This window comes from Dipteris shenzhenensis, chromosome 16, assembly GCF_047967505.1.
Source record: "Dipteris shenzhenensis isolate YYH24624 ecotype China chromosome 16, Dip_SZ_1.0, whole genome shotgun sequence".
NCBI lineage: Eukaryota > Viridiplantae > Streptophyta > Polypodiopsida > Gleicheniales > Dipteridaceae > Dipteris > Dipteris shenzhenensis.
In genome coordinates this window covers 24,428,316-24,447,075 of record NC_141611.1, presented here as the reverse complement: position 1 = coordinate 24,447,075, position 18,760 = coordinate 24,428,316, and the positions used below count along the sequence as shown (strand labels likewise).

At 43.9% G+C, this 18,760-nt stretch overlaps 1 protein-coding gene across 1 annotated transcript in view; it reads right to left on the bottom strand.

The window, feature by feature from the left end:
• LOC147892729 (polyadenylation and cleavage factor homolog 4-like) overlaps positions 1-18,760 on the bottom strand; it is a 58,205-nt gene that overhangs the window by 26,489 nt on the left and 12,956 nt on the right. Inside the window, exon 2 of the mRNA XM_087387525.1 lies at positions 917-1,018. Within this exon, the coding sequence (XP_087243651.1) occupies positions 917-1,018 (102 nt within the window). The remainder of the gene's footprint in view (positions 1-916; positions 1,019-18,760) is intronic.

Sequence of the window (18,760 nt, the reverse complement as noted above, 5' to 3'; positions counted from 1 at the left end):
CTGATCCTCAAAGTCCATAACCTGACGCAAAGGCCCAAAACCCTCTCTAAACAAGCAATGGTAATAAACGGTGCATTTGCATATGTAATGTTCCTCTATCTCAAGCTCTCTCCCACAAAACTGGCATATCCGTTGCCCTGCGTCCACGCATGTCCATCTGCCAGTCTCTACCTGTAGCTGGTGCGATGAGGTCAGTAGCTGTCCAATGGCCACTCGTATGCCATGTGGAAGGGGCTGGCCGTATGATGAACCCATCTACTGAGAGGTGTAAGAAATGACTCTGATATTGCAGCATTTTTGTCTCCAAAGAGACTGGGGGACTGACCCAATGGTTTTGAAGAAAGCATAGGCAGACATAACAATGGTGTTGAAGAATCGTGCCAATTTCAGGACACATAAAATAATTATAAGGGTTTCTTCTTTAGCCCTAACTTCATATATATGCTTTTACTTTCACTCCTACTTGCAATAGAGGCTCATTTATGCAAATCCCCAACACCACAACTATGGCAAAACTTCGCATGTAGCATGCTATTCTGAGACAAGGTGAGTACCCAAACACTGAAAACATGATTGCATAACAACCCAAAGTTAGATTAGGGTTATAGGAAAGGCCAGTGTCCCTTAAATAGGAAACAGCTTTGATATATTTGTAGCAAAACAAATAAATTCACTGTACCTTTCATTATATTGCATGTCAAAGATCTCAAGAAGGACAGAGATTCTCACTTTAGACACTCACTCAAGTCCATGGATCTCAACCTTCCACTCTATATCAAGAAGATACATGCTACCTTTGTTATTATCATACCCAAGTGAATTTAAAAATGTTGTCAGTATCTAAAAATTTTACAATGCAAAAGAAGTGCTTAGAAAAAACAGGGGCTTTAAGTTGATGAAAATAAATAGAACTTACCTCTGGAAGCCTAGAAGCAAAAAGCTTGACATAGTCCCGACCAATATTTTTCACGATACTATCAAGAAGATAAAGAGACGGTAATTTCTGATCATTGGAAACCTGCAGGAGCAGAACATGAGCTGAGCAAGAAAAATATACTACTTGCTTGCTTAATAGAAGAAGAAAAAAAGAAAAGGCCACTTACAGGCCACAAAATCAACTAGAGCTGAACAATCAATTCTCTGCCTTCCCTCCTTGTGAGTATCAAAGTGTTTCTACAATTCTGATGTTTCTACAATTCTGTGCCCAAACGTCCAGGTTTCGAAAACACCTTTAAAATCTCAAGAAATAAATACAAGGACTAGACAATGAACATGCATGTGAGAAGAGGTATGGACATGTACCGCATGTCTAGGACTGCTCACATGAGAGAGAGAAAGAGAGAGAGAGAGAGAGAGAGAGAGTCTCTGATATAAATCATGGTGGAGGAGAGAGAGCAATCATGGAGATGGAAGGCACAAGGATTGACACCCAATTGACGTGATAGATCTAATATGAAGCAAGTACAGTGGACCTATTTATAGGCTCGGCAAGCCTCACACACTGCATGATAAGTGAGGTCACTGGAGGAATATCTCCTAACCTCACGTGTGTCACACACATAATCTAATCCGCCCTAGACTAGGTCCACTTACTCAAGCGGCCTAGAGACTCTCCACACCCACACAACACCAGATGCCATGGTGGGTCTTTAGTGGGATGCAAACATATATCGTATCTATATTTGTCGAGTCGTCTCTCGTTGGCTGGGGGCCGTTGCCTCCGTGATCTCAGTAACCAGTCAGCCATATCAAGGCTGACACCTTGGCTCTAACGGTCCCCTCTTAGGAGAGAAAGTTTATAAAGTCTTTGGAAGACCGATGGCTCTATGAGATCGTGAGAAACCTGATACAAGCAAGCTGAAAGGGTGGAACTACTAACTAAGCATCAACACCCATACAAAAAGCAAAGAGCTACATAGTCATATCAGAATAATAGTCATCTACATCATCACTATTATCATCATCATTACTATCGTCATCATCATCATCATCATAGCAATTGTCATCAAAATACAAAGTGAAATATGCTCCAATGTCACTGTGGTTCCCCCTTGTTAGGGGTGGGGGAGCAAGAGCATAAAATCAGAGATAGAATGCTATCGGCTGCCTGTGGGTGCAGTCCTGTGCTATCTCCAGGTCACAGCTCTACGTCTACAAGGGCGACAGTGACCCCTGTCAGTCGCACTCCCACTTTGAACAAGGAGGGAATGTCCCCAAGAGTAATATGTGTATCGACCCTCTACCTAAGTTGTCGTACCACTGGCTCTAGGTCCCGATCGTGTCTAGGGCCTCCTATGGGAGCTTGTATGGTCCGGCTAGAAGAACTCCGTGATCATGCTCTGAGAAGAGTCTACCACCTCGTGACTGAACGCGGCCAAGCATCTCTAATCTGGAAAAGAGAGGAATCGGGATAACAACCTGGAGCTATCTCTGAATAGACAATAGCTAATCTCAAAGTATATTGGGCATCTAAAAATGAAATGCTCCTTAGACTCAACCTCATGTAGGCCACATAAGGTGCATATGCGTCTCTCCCTGGGTAGACCCTGTGCCCATCCACTCTCAATACGAAGTCTATGAGAATGGACCCGAAACTGCTTTCGGCGAAACATCCGTGATAGCATGAGAACCTATAGTCGACTTGATAAGGACACTTCCTCCAGTAATGACCTTTCTCGCCACAGTGATTACACGATCGTTCCGCCTTCAGTGCCTCCTTCTCAGCTTCAGCCCTCACATCAAGGGCCGACGTCCTTGAAACTTGCCTAACCGCCAAAGAATCTGTAACAATGGCTCTTTCTCACTACCATATTTTTTTATCATTATTTTTACTTCCTTGAGATTTAATTTTTACTGACCACACGTGTGTATCCTTCTATGTGAGTTCTTGTGACAGGACTTGACATCCCGGCCAGGCATCTTCTGCTATCATGTGCACATCTTCATCGGCAGTTCAGAGTACTCTCTTTTCATGGCTGATCACCATGCATTGCTATCTCCAGTATGATAATTGTCACCTTCAATGTGACTTTTTCCAAACATCAGAGCTCTTATCGCCTTTAGCGCGACCAGTCACCTTCAGCGTGGCTCTATCACCTTCAGTGTGATCTACCGTCTTCAGTACGGTCTTGGTTTGCCATCTCCATCCTCGCCTATGTTTACCATCTTCAGTATGGTCTTTTGTTACCGTCTTCAGCACAGTCTCTCTCTTTGCCATCTTCACCATTGCCAATGGCCATGGATCTTCAATATCCATCATAGTCACATCCAATGACAAGAGGTCGGAAGCTAGTGCATGGGGTGGACTTCACACCAGTGAAATTACAAGTCGAATGACTATCTTACCAGATCACCCTCCACCTGGTATTAAATTACCAACATGCCGTACGAGATTAATGACGCTTTGCACATCCCAAGGGTTCAAACTATACCCGATTGTTCTACTCCTAACAGCTTCAATGGCCTTGGAAGTGAGCCTTGGTGTGTTAGGCTATGATGCTTAGTCAATAAGGACAGATCTAGATCACATAGTCTTGTGAGTCTCAAATCCCAGTCCATGAGTATCTAGCTTCTAGGGCTTTCTGAGAGCTAAAAGATGGTTCTAGTTTGGTAGAATTCTGAGTTGTTAGAGCTGGATACAAGCAGTTTAAGTTCTAGGGTTAGCTGGGTCCTAGGCCATAGATTAATTAATTGTGTGCAGGGGTAGAGGGGTCATGGGGCAACAGTTTTAAGTGACCTATTTAAAGTATTCAAATAACTCCTAAAAACTATTCTAGCATAGAATAACAAATCAAATACTATAATTAGAAAATAAAATATTAGAAATCATTTTTTCAGCTTTTCATAGATGTTGTAGCCTGCTTTTAGTGCTTTCTCAGTTTTTTGCATTGCCTTCTAGGCAGCGCTATACTTACACTTTCATTAAAAAAGTGTCCCAAACAACTTTTTGCCGCATGGAGTTCTCCCATGCCCATTTCTTTCTATTCTTGTGCTCTCCCCCCCCTCCCCCTTTCCTTTACCTCCCCCTCCCGCCTCCCTCCCGAGTAGTAAAGGCACTGCTTCTTTGCCTCCCTCCCCCTCCCTCTCGTAGTAAAGGCAGTGCTCACAAGTTCTTGTACCTTGCTTGTTATTAGCTTCCTGCTTTCACCCAAGGTCTATGTAAAGTTTGGGCTCAGTTCTAAGCAGTCACAATTGCTCTCTCTGCAAATTTGCGCCATCTCCCTGTTGCTCTCTTTGCAAATTCGCCCTCTTCCTAGCCAGTTTGGGCTCAGTTCTAAGCAGTCACAATTGCTCTCTCTGCAAATTCGTGCCATCTCCCTGTTGCTCTCTTTGCAAATTCGCCCATTCCTAGCCATCCTCCTGCTGTCCAACTTGATGATTGCTGGAATTTCTGCTTCAGCTTACCTTTCTTCCTTTCCAGTGCCTAAGACAAGTCACGGGGCAAGTATTCTTCACGTATTTCACTTTAATCAACCACTACAATTTCTTTTACGCGCTGTTTTCCTCGCATTCAATTCCGTTTTTTGTCTTTCAGGCTATTAGAAAGTGATTTTCAGATTTCGTCTTTCACTCATAGGGATTTCAAAAATGATTTTATTTATACTGAACTTGTTTCCTTTATTTTCAAAAGGTTCTAACCTCATTTAGGCTGAAAACGCTAGCTACTTCTGTTGTGGGCTATGTTTTCCAAAGTCTTAAGGTTTCTATACTAACCCTAACGGGTAGAATCTGAGTTTCTTGTGTTTCAAGGATAAGGAGGACCGAGACCATTTTATGTGGCTTTCTCCACCTGGTACTAGGCCAGGGGCTGCCAGTGGTTACTATCTTGGATGATTGTCAGTCATATGTACATCTGAGTCCTAGTTTGAAAAGGAAGATCATTGAAATAGTCCTATTTTTGAGTCTTGTCTAGAACTCTAGATTTCCTAGAGGGGGGGGTTTGTCCAAAGATCTGTACTACCATTGTAGTGAGGCTAAGCATCATTGAATATATAAAAAGTTACTGGGTTACCCAGTTGGGGTGAGTGGCCTCATTCTCACCCAGTCGGATGCCGGTGTACTTGTCTCCATCTCTTTTATTTACCTGTTGTTATGTAGTGTGAATGCATTTAAAGTTGTGGTATTCTTACGTGGAATTTATAGAAGTTTTAAAATTCTAAGTTTATTGAGCTAATTGACTGGAAATCATGCTTTTGTGTAAGCACGACTCTGACAGCATTGGATCCACCGCCATGGGAAGAAGTTTGAAACCGCTCCTCTTGATCCTACACATAAGCACCAATTCTTCCCAAGTGAGAGTACTCATCCTGCCACTAGTGATTAGGGAAGAATAAAAAGCAGAGTACTGCGACTGGTATCAGAGCTTGGTTGAGCGAAGCCAACAAGGAGATTGTAGCATTGCGGTGTTGCTGTGCCAAAAGCCCGGACTTGTTGCATGGAGTCTCCTACTACCCGTGGGCTGCCCCTGGGAGCTGTATTTTAACATATACTAGCTCGTTTTTACTGTTTTAGCCTTATATATCAGGTTGTCTCGACTGTTCCAGCAATCTATTGCCTTGTTTGAGCAGGGGAGAAGGAATATTATCCATCTATGGTCAAAAACCACCTGTTGCTTTGCAATTCTAGCCACTGGAAGTTGCTTTTTTGGGGCTCGACTCACCACCGTTTCTGGTTAGTTCGGATCCGACTTCCGTTCATTATGACCGCAAGGCTTGTTGTGACGACTTCCAACCCGAAAGCAAAAACGTCTTTTGCTTGTGGTTGACTCTAGTTGATCAAAGACGGCTGGTACATTCAGATTTGAGTTGGGTTTATGCCTTCAAGTTGATGCATATCAAGCCAAAGGTTGGCTGAAAGTGATTGCTTACAATTGATGCATTTTGAGCCTTTGTTTAGCTGAGAAAGTGAGCATAAGTGAGCAGTGTTTTTCTGAAGCTGTCTTGTATCCCAGGAAGGGATTATTTTTGTAAGTGCAATACTCTTCCCACTAAGGGAATTTTTTGGACAACAATTTTCAGAATTGTTGGACTATTTCATTGGAGTTTATGCCTCAAATGCTTCAAGAAAAGTTGGTGATTGGCAGTTTGCAGTCTTGTGACAGCTAGAAAAAGTGAGCAGGTGGCTGTTTTCAGAAGTGAATATCAGGAAATCCATGAGGAATTGTCTTCTGAGTTGAACTAAGAAGTTTTAGTTTTCTGGACAATCTACAATCTTGTTTTTGAAAGCATTTCATTTCGAGATTTAGAGAAAAAGTTATGATGTCTGGTATGGCCATGATTTACAGTTTTGACAGTTTACGACAGCAGCTAGAAAAAGTGAGTAGGGGCCTGCTTTCAGCAGTGAATATCAAAAAATCCATAATGAATTTTAACTTGCAGTAAACTAGAAGTTTGTAGATCTATTGGTTGTCTACAACTTTGGTGTTTATAGCAAAGGCAACCGAGTTATGGTTGAGAAGATATTGACAGTTCAAAACAGGCCAAAACTAGTAGTAAAAGTTTGCGGGTGGTGGTTTCCAACAGCAGATATAAGGAAATCTCTAAGGATTTTGGACTTGCTGTAAACTAGGAAGTTGTAGAGTTTTCTACAAGCTACATTTCTTCTGTTTACACTTTTTGCATCGGAGCTACCATGCAAAAGCTATTGGCTAGTTTTGGGATGCCCTGAGGTCACTTACAGCAGAACATGTATTTGTAACAGTGACAGTGTGGCTGTTGTCATTGCAGGTGATATTTTTTGGGCTTGAGTTTGGTACATTGGTGCAGTGTTAGCTGGTTGTTCTGTCATCCATTGTGATGGCTTCGGCATCAGAGAATGCATTGTTTAACATTGAGAAGTTGGATGGCACAAACTTCTCCTATTAGAAAGAGCAAATCTACAATGTTCTGGTGCAGAAGAAGCAAGTAAAGCCTATAAAACGCAAAGGCATAAAGCCAGAGGATTGGGAAGATGATGAAGAGTGGAAGGAATTGGATGAGCTTGCACGCTCCACGATCATGTTCACACTTTCAAAATCGGTATATTTCAATGTGAAAGATACTGCAGGTGGTGCCTATGGTGTGTGGACAAAGTTGCATGATCTTTATGAGAAGCAGAGTGCCGCTTGTCAAGTGTATTGGCTGAAGAAACTCATAGATCTTCGCATGGAAGAGTCTATGGCTTTTAGGCTGAGTCTATCAAGACAGTAGTACATCTTATTAATAGATTGCCTAGCAAGGCACTAAATGAGAAAGTGCCAGAAGAGGTTTGGTCAGGCAAGCCACCATCTTATGGGCATCTTCGTATATTTGGTTGTGAAGCTTATGTTCATATCCCTAAGGAAAAACGTAGAAAGCTTGATCCAAGGTCAAGGAAGTGCATTTTTCTTGGATATGGTGATTCAGGCGAGATGGGATACCGATTGTGGGATCTAGAGGCCAGGAAGATAGTACGCAGCCATGATATTATTTTTAATTACAAGAAGCCAGAAAAGACTGTTGAGATACGCAGAGTGGTGTTTCAAGAGGATGAACAACCACCATATGAGAGGCATGCACAACCTGTTCCACATGATGTAGGGCATGGACAGCCCATAGATCGTGAGGTGGGAGAGCCACATCTAGGTGGACAACCTCAGGTTATGCAGGAAAATCAGTTGGGACAGCAAGATGCTCATGGTGAGCACGTGTTGAGACGTTCCACTAGAGTCTCACGACCTCCACAGAGATATGCTCCATCTCTAGATTATGTCATGTTGACAAATTGTGGTGAGCCTTCATGCTTTGAGGATGCTATGTCTAGGAATGACAAGCGTAAGTGGGAGAAGGCTATGCAGCCAGAGATGGATTCTTTGATGAAGAATGCTACTTGAGATTTGGTTTATTTGCCCAAAGGAAAGCATGCATTGCCATGCAAATGGGTTTACAAGCTGAAGATGTCTCCAAAAGATGCATTGCCTGAGTATAAGGCAAGGTTGGTAGCCAAGGCTTTTAAGCAGGAGAAGGGTATTGACTTTGATGAGATCTTTTCCCCAGTGGTGAAGATGACTACCCTTCGTATAGTGCTTGCATTAGTTGCCAGAGAGGACATGCAGCTTGTCCAAATGGATGTAAAAACAACTTTTCTACATGGAGATCTTCATGAGAACATCTATATGCAACTGCTAGATTTGGGTGATGCCAGCCACATACTTGGCATGAGGATTGTTTGGGATAGGAACAAGAAACTCCTTCATTTGTCACAGAAAGAGTACATTAGCAAGGTACTTGAGCGTTTCAATATGGAGAGGGGGAAGTCCATAAGTACTCCGTTGCCTCCATATGTGAAACTCAGCCAAGCGGACAGCCCTAAGTCAGATGAGGAGCGGGCTGAAATGGCAAAGATACCTTATGCATCCGCCGTAGGAAGCTTGATGTATGCCATGGTTGCTACACGTCCAGATATTGCTTTTGCAATGGGAGTTGTTAGCAGGTATATGGCAAATCTTGGCAAAGGAGGCAACGAAAGGTATCATGAGATACTTGAATGGTACAAAGAACATGTGCATTTTCTTTGGGAGGAAGGACACATCTGTTGATGGATATGCAGATGCTGATTTTGTAGGGAATGTAGACACCAGGAGGTCTACTACAGGATATGTTTTCTCATTCACTGGAGGTGCAGTTTCATGGGTCTCTCATTTGCAGCCATGTACGGCTTTGTCTACCACTGAGGCAGAGTATGTTGCAACCACTGAGGCATGCAAGGAAGCTATATGACTTACTCGTCTAGTGGGAGACTTGAGCATTGCAGAAGAGGTTCCAGTTTTGCATTGTGATAGTTAGAGTGCCATCCAATTGGCATGGAATCCTGTCTTCCATGCGAAGACAAAGCATATTGATGTGAAGTATCACTTCATCAGAGAGGTGATTGAGGACAAGCGCATCCAGCTTGTCAAGGTTCACACAGATGAGAACCCTGCAGATCTTCTTACAAAGAGTCTTTTCTTAGAGCGGTTTGCACATTGCAGAGTATTGATGGGTGTCGGATGACATTAGGATGCCCATCTTCTCCCTTAAAGGCACATTGGCCTTTAAGTGGGAGGTTGTTGGGGTAAAGGCCAATGGCCCAGTCTATACCCCTTTGTACCATACATACATAATAAGAGCTTACCTTGATCTGAGTGAGTTAGCATCCACAATTTCGGTGTTCTTCCTTTCTTTGTTGCTCTCCGATAATACCTCCTCTCCATCACATGGACTGCCATGCATCCCTACTGGGTAGACCAAGGAGTCAAAAAGCAACCCTTTGGTCCGTGGATCTTGAAAGTGAGAGTGGAAGCACTGCCTCTCTAGTCTAGCCAATGAAGCATATCCTCTGCTTAGGCGTGCATGCATCGCGGGTCTCATCGTGAAGATGGGTCCGAAAAAGACGACCCCAAGATAAGTGTATGATGAAACTACCTCAACAGAGGAACCATCAAATGCGAATTGCTTCTCGTGCATGACGACTCAAGATGTATTGAAGATCATAACCTTGGTTTTACCCAAGTTAATCTTCAAATCATGAGACTCACAAAAGGACTGTAGTGCGTCAAGGTGTCTCAAGAGCCCCTTTGTTGAGGAAGACAACAGAGCCACGTCATCTGCGTAAAGCAATATCCGGATCAGCATGCCCCCGCGAGAGAGCAACCTATCCCCCCTGTGTCTGCATCACTGTCTCGAGCTCGTCGATGTAGAGGCCAAATAAGGTAGGTGATAATGGACACTCTTGTTTGACCCCGATAGTACTCATGATCTCGTCTATTCATCTAGATCCTGTCCGGACTCTGCCTGAAACTCGCTCATAAAGTGCCATGACAGCCCAAATGATCTCCTCGTCCTAATCCAAATCATGTAGGGGTCGTATGAGGCGGGCTCTCGGAACGATGTCAAATGCCTTGCAGAAATCCACAAAGCAACAGTAAACCCTCTGTTTTCGTGCCCTCGCCTCCTTGATGATACATCTGAGCACGAGAATATGGTCCATGGTCCCATGATCCCGCCTGAAACCGGCCTATCCCGCTACTCTCCTCGACACTCCGTAAATCTGCTGACCTCATAATCAAAAACTGATGCATAAATCTTGGACATGACATGTCCAATCATAATGGTCATGTAGTTCTCCGGGCTCATGGGATCCCTTGCCTTGTGGAAGGGTGAGATAGTGTTAATGGTCAAAAGCAAACAGCTTCATTAAATAGCTTGGCTAAGATCGGGGCTAGGAGGTTAATCCCATATGCAATGTAACTCAGTGCATAGTCCCTCATGATCCTTCGCTCAGCCATTATGAAGTTTCTTTACGGCATCCTTTTACCCCCCCTAGTGAAGAGGGTGCAAGATGTGGGACGTGGCATATGTGATAGGTTAAGGGCTGGCTGATTTGGGATATCATAGAGCGTGCGTGCATAATCAGACCACACCTGAGTGTCAATGAGTGGTGAGGAGGACCGTCCCTCTAGATCTCCGCCAAAAGTCCTTAGGGTTGTTACTGAATAGAATGTTCAGTAGCTCCTCCTCGTTCCGGCACACAAAGTCAAGTTTTTTCCTGCATACCAATCGATGGTACTTGCGTAGCGTCTTTGGTTCGCTCGAAAGGCTGTTTTTGTTTCGAATTTGAGCTGACGGCGTAAAGCCTTACACTCATCATCGTACCAGCTATTACAGGGTACGATCTTAGGTGGTGGTGGACGGGTGAAGCGGGTGGTATGGGGGAAGGCGTGAAGAGCAGCCTCGTGTAGTGAGCAAGTGACTAGGGCAGCACGATCCTCTAATAGGGATATAAAGTCAATGTATGCGAGAAGTATGTATAGATGGCCAAAGTAAGTAGGTGAGTGATCACGATCAAAGCGTATATCATGGTAGGTGAAGTAAGAACTCAACAAGGTAGAAAGTGCTGTGTGGCGGGGGATAGAAATGCTAAAGAAAAGATAGGTATAATCAACCCCTGGAGGGAGAGGTGCTATGGTTAAGTCAGTGATGCAGGACATGAAGTCAAGGGATCCCATGATGTAGTCCACAACACTGAAGCCTCCCCCATGTGGAAAGCACATGAAGCCACCTGATGCGGGCCATCTGTCAAGACCATTATAGATAATGAGATCATGCATCCTGCTGAGGTCTAATAGGGCTTGCCCATAAGATGTGAACGGGGTCCTCGTCTGTCAACCGAAACTCGTAGCATACCTGCCTCCTCAAGATCAATATCTAGCAGTAGAGTGGAATCATCCCTAAAGTCGAGGAGTGGTGCCTGACGAGCGCCTATCCTCGTGTTGAAGTCCCCAACTAGGAGAACTTCTCCGTGGCTAGAGAAGTCAACAATGGGCTGATAAAAAGCAGCAAATGGAGATGTCTCATTCTCCCCTCGAATATCTCTGGCAAAGCAGGAGGTCTCGGGGGGAAGTAGCAAACTGCAATAAACAGATCCCGACTATCCATGTGTCGAATCCGAATCCAGAGAAACCTGGAGTGTGGGTCTGCACTGAAATGGCCCCCAGAAGTGTGGATCTGTAAAGGACTGCGACTCCTCCTGACCCTTGAACCCCTCCTATATCCCTCGTCTCATCTCTGTAGGCAAACTCCCATGTATACCCGTTGACTACTGGTAGTAGGCGCTCTAGACTCTGATGTGCCTCTGTATAAAAGACTATGTCGTGACCTATATAAGATTCTGAGAAGTTCCCTGACCATAAGGGACCATTACAGTTCCAAAAGGTACAGGATAGGGTCTCGATGTTTGAGTCTCATGGACCCCACCTCCCTATGCAGGAGGAGAGGTGGGTGCTCGATGGGGGCTTGAGTCGTCCATCTCGTACTATTGCCCACTTTCCCTCCTTGCGGGCCTGATCCTGCTGCTGCAACAGAAAACACCTCTCCTCAACCTGTAGTGAAGTCAGGCCCTCATCCATGGAGATCGCTGGCTGGTCTCATAAGGCTGACCTACGACGTAGAGCCGAAAGTCATGCCTGGGCGTCATTGAACCATATGATAAGGAGCTGCTCTTGGTTGGGGTCCCTCCCTACCCGCCATGCTCTCTCAATCCTGTGCTCAATCGCCCCTAGGGCAGTGGTCACGAAGGCTGTCGCATCTGCCATCGGTATAGCCTCAGTGCACGGAATCCCACGTACTCTGATGTTGAGAGCCTTGCTGGCTCTCCGCTTCTGCTCCAAGAGGATAGCCTCTTACACAAAAACTTGTTTCTCCTAGCTCGTTACGTCGAATCACAGGTGCTGACACATTAATTCACCTCCCAACCGCTTTTAATGGTCGTAAGCTTTCTTGTCTTGTCTTTTTTACGTTGAAGCTCTTGCTTACTAAATCCCCACCAAGCCCCAAATTTCCCTAGATGGATCTAATATGCCACATGTCTTCATTCTAGGGTCCCTCCTTAATGCATCATTTACCCTTATTCCTTTTTGATCATTTACATGAAGCCCAAACAAATATAATACAAACATTGATCCTTTAAAGAAAAATGTCGACTGACCCTTCCGAGGTCACGTTACCTCAACTTGAGCGTAACATTCCTTCCCTCTTCGGGCATCAGCGTCCTCGATGATAAAGTTTGGGAACACTCTCCGTAACTGGTATACGGATTCCCAGGTAGCTTTTGATAGAGGTAGACCATGCCATGCAACCAACATCGTGGGTATCTTCTAATTGCGTACTTGCATTGTTCCTCGGTCCAGGATTCTTATTGGTTTGCGTCTCGCATTATCCTCTATCTCCTGAAACAAAACAACACCTTCGATTAGTGAGTCGCCTATATGCAAAAATTTCTTTAAACGAGAAACATGAAACACTGGGTGCACCTTACAACCCTGTGGCAATTCTAATTTATAGGCTACCTTGCCTATTCTTTTTAGAATTAAGCATGGCCCACAATATCGAGGTAATAACTTAGCACACTCTCCTGCAGTCAAAGACTTAGAGTGCGAAGAAACTATGAGAAAAACTTTTTCTCCTTCCTTAAATTCTCTAGCGGATCGATTTTCATCCGCATACGCCTTAGCTCTATCCATAGCTTGGCGGATGTTAGCTCTCGCAAGTGCTAGCATCTCCCACATCTGAACCACAAAATTCGCGGCACTAGGCACTTTCTGAGGTATTCTAACTATAGTTGGATTCGCTAGTCTATAACCATAGTTCAACTCAAACGGACTGAACCTTGTAGAGGAATGTTTTCTATCATTGTAGGTAAATTCTAACAATGGCAACCACTTGTCCCATGTATGTTACCTCAATGACACATACGCTCTAAGCATATCCTCTAAAAATTGGTTGATTCTTTTCGTCTGACCATCCGTTTCTGGATGATCCCTACTACTCATTCCCAACTCAGTCCTTAGCGTCTCAAACACCGCAGTCCAAAAATGACTGGTAAATTTGACATCTCTACTACCTTGCCATTTCTTTTCAGCATACCATCCCTTATGGCATATCTTGCATAAGTTTGGCCTTTTCTGGATGCCAAGTCATCTTTTTTTCCGGGTTTGAATACATGAGCCTTAGGCCAAAGGCTCTGGACAAACTTGTCCACCTTTTGAGTTTCTCTAATCTCGGTCATTAGAGCACTCTCTAATACCGTGAAACACATATTATGCATAATGCGTGACAACGCATCAGCAACTTTATTATCCTTCCCTCTTCGGTACCGAATCGTCAAATTAAACTCCTGCATGAGTTCTGCCCACCTAGCTTGGCGGCCTCTCAAGTCAAGTTATTTACAAAAATGTTTCAGAGTATCATGATCAACATCAACATAAAACTCTGATCCATACAAGTAATGTCTCCATGTTTTCAAAGCATGGACAATAGCATATAACTCTAATTCATGAGTTGGCCAATTTCATTGAAAGGGAGAAAGCTTCTTGCTTTCAAAGGCTACTGGCCTTCCCTCTTGGAGAAGAACTGCTCCTATCGCAATGCCACTTGCATCGGTTTCAAGGACAAACGGTTTCTGGGGATCAACTATTTTTAAAACCGGTCCTGAGACCACAGCTTGTTCCACGGCGTTAAAACTTTCCTGTTGATTCTGTCCCCATATAAAAGGTACTTTACCTGAGGTCAGATCAGTCAATGGCGATACTATTTCGGAATATCCTTTGATATGTCTTTGATAAAATTGGACAAATCCCAAGAATGATCGCAAAGCGGTCAAACTCTGAGGGATTGGCCAAGTCAGTATCGCAGCCACTTTCTTTGGATCCATTTCTACCCCCTCACGAGTAATTATGAATCCTAAATATTCAAGTCTTACCATACACAGTATAGTTTTCTTTTTATTTACATAAAGACTGGCTTTCCTGAAAGTACTAAACACTATTCTTAAGTGTTCATGATGCTCAGCAATACTTTTACTGAATACCAAAATATCGTCAATAAAGTGTACTACAAACTTTACGATATACGGACGTAGTAAATCATTCATAAGCATGACGAATGTAGTTGGAGCATTGGTAAGTCCAAAGGGCATTACCAAAAACTCATAATGTCCAAACCTGCTTCTAAAAGCGGTTTTATGCACATCCTCGGCTCTAATACGGATCTAATGGTAGCCACATTTAAGATCTATCTTACTGAAAATTACGGCCCCATGTAATGCATCTAGCAAATCATCGATCCGAGCCATCGGATACCTGTGCTTAATAGTGATATTATTCACTGCTCTGTAATCTATACAGAGGCAAAAAGTATCATCTTTCTTCTTCTTTAATACCACTTGCGAAGCAAAAGGTGAGAAACTTAGTTGAATCTGCCCCAACGTGAGGTATTCTTCCAGTTGTCTTCGTACCTCCGCTTCTTTGGTAAAACTCAACCTATAGGGAGGTCTATTTATAAGTTCTGCCCCCGGGATTAGTTCAATCTTATGCTGAATATTACACTCTGGAGGTAACCCATAAGGTAGCTCGTTCCTAAAACAATCAGAGAACTCCTCTGCTATTTGATCAGCCAGCTTGGCCATCTCTCCATTTTGAGCAACATCAGTGCTAGCCGAAGAATCATCAATCGGCTCCACCGATGCTGTACAAAGAAACAAAAACTCTTCTTGAGCTTTTCGAATTTCCATTACAGAAACCAACGGTCCTTCAGGTATATATTTTTCACCTCGTAAGACATACAGCACATCATTCATCTTGAATTGATAAATGTGCTTTTTCCAATCTATGGCTGGATTCTTCCTAGAATGCCAAGCCTTACCCAGGGCTATGTCTGCATGAGCAAGCTTAGTCATTTCAAAATCAAGCTTCTCAACATAGTCCTGAATTCGAAGCTCCAACTGGGTAATTCTTTGGTCCCATACTTCAGTTGAACTTCCATCTATCATCCTGACTGTATATGCATAGTCAGACGGGCTAGTCTTTAGTTTCAGCCTCTTTACAAGCGTGGAGTTAATTACATTGTGCGTTGATGCTGAGTCAAACAACACAATGACATCATGATTAGCTACTTGCCCTTTCATCTTAATTAACTCTGTATCATTAAAGGCTGCATACCCCATTGCTACGGGCTTTGACACGATATTATCAGGTGCACTAGTTACTAACTTAGCAACAGACACACATAACAAAAAAGATACTGACCTTTGAGAAGATCCCGCTAGCTGAATCTGCATATGTTCTGCTCTAGGACTTCCCTCCATTTCCACGTCGCATTCTGAAACCACCATCTCAGCCATCCGACGATCTTTGTTTCGTGGACAATCTTTCCACTAATGAGGCTAAAGGCAACCAAAACACAAGCCTTCTCTCCTCGCTTTTTCCCTTTGCTTTGGGTTCAAAGAAAACTTCGACCAAGCCCGGGCTGCCATTGGTGTTACTTTCCTCTTCATTCCAATGGTGGTACTTGATTTAGGAGTCTCAACTGGTTTCGTCTGCTTGGCTTGACCACTAGGCTGTGAGGCACTCCCTTTGCTAATCCACTTCTTCTTAAACCCAGTTTTCTTCGAGTATCCATACTGAGTCCCAACCTGCACAAACCCACTTGCTCTATTCCCTTTTGCATCCTCATTGTTCCGGGCTATGGCAATTGCTTCATCTAGTGTGTTCGCATACTTAGCCCGAACTTCCATCTTTATCCGATCATTCAATCCAAAGACAAAATCTTTTACTTGGATTGACTGAGGTAGGGGTTCATCAACCTTCATTACACTTTCTTTGAACTTATCAGTGTATTCTGCCACTAATAAATTTCTCTGATGAAGGTTTCAATACTGATCCCAAGCTCAGGATGCTTTGTTAGGAGGTAGGAAGTGTTTTCTAAATTCCTTTTTAAACCCCTCCCAAGTAGTGGATGCTACTCCATCTTTCTGTTGTTTTATCCACCACCTATCCGCTGCCTCATTAAACATATGGGTGGCCTCACAGATTTTCTTCATATCATTCCTAATTTCACAAATGGCAAAGGCCTCGTCCCATTTGTGTAACCAGGTGTCAATGATATCGGAACTACGGTCAAACATCCAACCAAAATACTTTTCTGGCCTATAATTGGCAATATTAGGCACCTTAGCCCTCCTAGGCTCGATCGTACAAACACTGGACTCCGGTTCCATCGGAGATTTACCTTTCTTCTCACGAGATGGTTTGGCAGACATACTATGCACCATTTTCCTGAGCTCAGATTGCCCTACATTTGCCTGTAACTACTGTGCTAAAATCTGTTGCAAGGCATCCTCTAACATTGCAATTCTGCCAGATAGTGTATGACCTGCTAGGCGCGACACCTGCGCGTTCGGCCGGACTCTCGACTCTACAAGATCCATCCTAGAAGCTTCTTCTTCTACTTCCATTTAGGTCAATGGGTGTTTTTTTTTTTAATTAAATATTTATAATAATAAAACACCGCTTGAGACTGTAATTACAATTCGAAAGTCCAACTTCCAAATTTACAGCTAACAAAACATACATCACACTGTGACCAAAACCACTTTTTCCTATACTAGGGAAAACTCCTGCAATCCAAATTGACTGAAACACAGAGGCAAATAAACAAGCAAATACTCCAACAAAGCTTAGAAGGCATAGAGAGCTCCCTGGTTATATTTCTGTTGCATGAAGAGATCAACTTGTCCCAGACAGGTCTTCATGAGCATAGTCGTTAATCTTTTGGTACAACTACATGTAACCAAGCTTCCCCAATAGCGGTCCATAGCAACAGACGTAACTCTATTGGCTACCGAACCCACAACTCTAAGCCTTTTATAATTATCGTACCAAATGTTACGCTCCACAGCTCCATACGCTAGGCACAGGGCGACAGCCATCTATGCCACAGATTCTATCACGGGTCAAGTTATAAGGTGCGAGGTTTTGGAAATTTGTTACGCTCCAGCCTTTGGTATTTTGCTTCGCCAGCCAGTTACTACGTAAATATGACAACAGCTAGCCCCTGCGACGCCAAGGAGCCCAGTCTTCAGAACTAATCAAATTCCTTACGCGATGTCAAGGAGCACCAAACCGTGACCAGCGCGTGCGCCACCCTGATATCCTGCGAATTAATTATTCGAGCTTGGAGGTTAACAACGTTCTCCCTGGTTTTTTGAATTGTGATGACGTTTGTGAACACACAGTAACTTTCGTCGTGCGCTGCTCATCAACGCTACCTAGACTGACGAATTGCCAAATTATGATCTGTGTAGACTTTGGGCTCCGTATTGTCCGTCGTCATACACCCATGTGCAAAATGGGTCTCCAACGAGCGTGTAGCTGAGCCACGGTAGGAACAACTTGATCACTCGCACCCAGCATCGATAACGTTGAAGGATCTCCACGTAACGTATATATCAAAAGCCAGAGTTCCAACTCCTGCTACAGCATCTCCCGCAAGATTGCGCAACTAATCCCTCGATCCCGACTCGAAATCACTGGCAATCCTTCCTTAATTCGACAAGATCTCAAATCTGGGCTCTGATACCAAATCTTACACAAAAACCTGTTTCTCCTAGCTCGTTACGTCGAATCACGAGCGCTGACACATTAATTCACCTCCCAGCCGCTCTTAGTGGTCGTAAGCTTTCTCATCTTGTCTTTTTTACGTTGAAGCTCTTGCTTACTAAATCCCCACCAAGCCCCAAATTTCCCTAGATGGATCTAGTATGCCACATGTCTTCATTCTAAGGTCCCTCCTTAATGCATCATTTACCCCTCTCTTGGGATATCATTGAAACCATTTGCCCCTAGGCACATTTCATGCATTTAGGTCCCTTAGCCTTAGATCCACCTAGTCTAGTGCCATGTCACCCTCACCAAGGACCTTGACCTTTATTCCTTTTTTATCATTTACATGAAGCCTAAACAAATATAATACAAACATTGATCCTTTAAAGGAAAATGTTGACTGACCTTTCCGAGGTCATGTTACCTCGACTTGAGCGTAACATAGCCCAAACGGTTACCCTTGCAGGTTCCTGTTTGGCTACGTCGACTCATCTGGACGTCTCCTCAATGGCAAATTGCATACTCGCAATGTGTGCCTTCACAACTGGGGTGCTCCCTCGGACTGTACATATAGCAGTGACCTATCAGAGCTGCGCGATCTCCTGCCTGAGCTCCTGAACAAGATCAGCCTGGTCTCAGATAGCCTAAGACTGCTCCGGTATGAGATGTGCCTGCTCCTGGGTGAAGCGTATATGCTCCTGTGCAAAGCGTGACAGCTCCCTCTCGCGCTCTTTGATGCTTTGGACCTCCATAAGCAAGTAATCCCAAGCCTCTGATGGGTCAGCTCGTCCGTGCTCTAACGGAAACTGAAAGGATTGTGGCATGAAA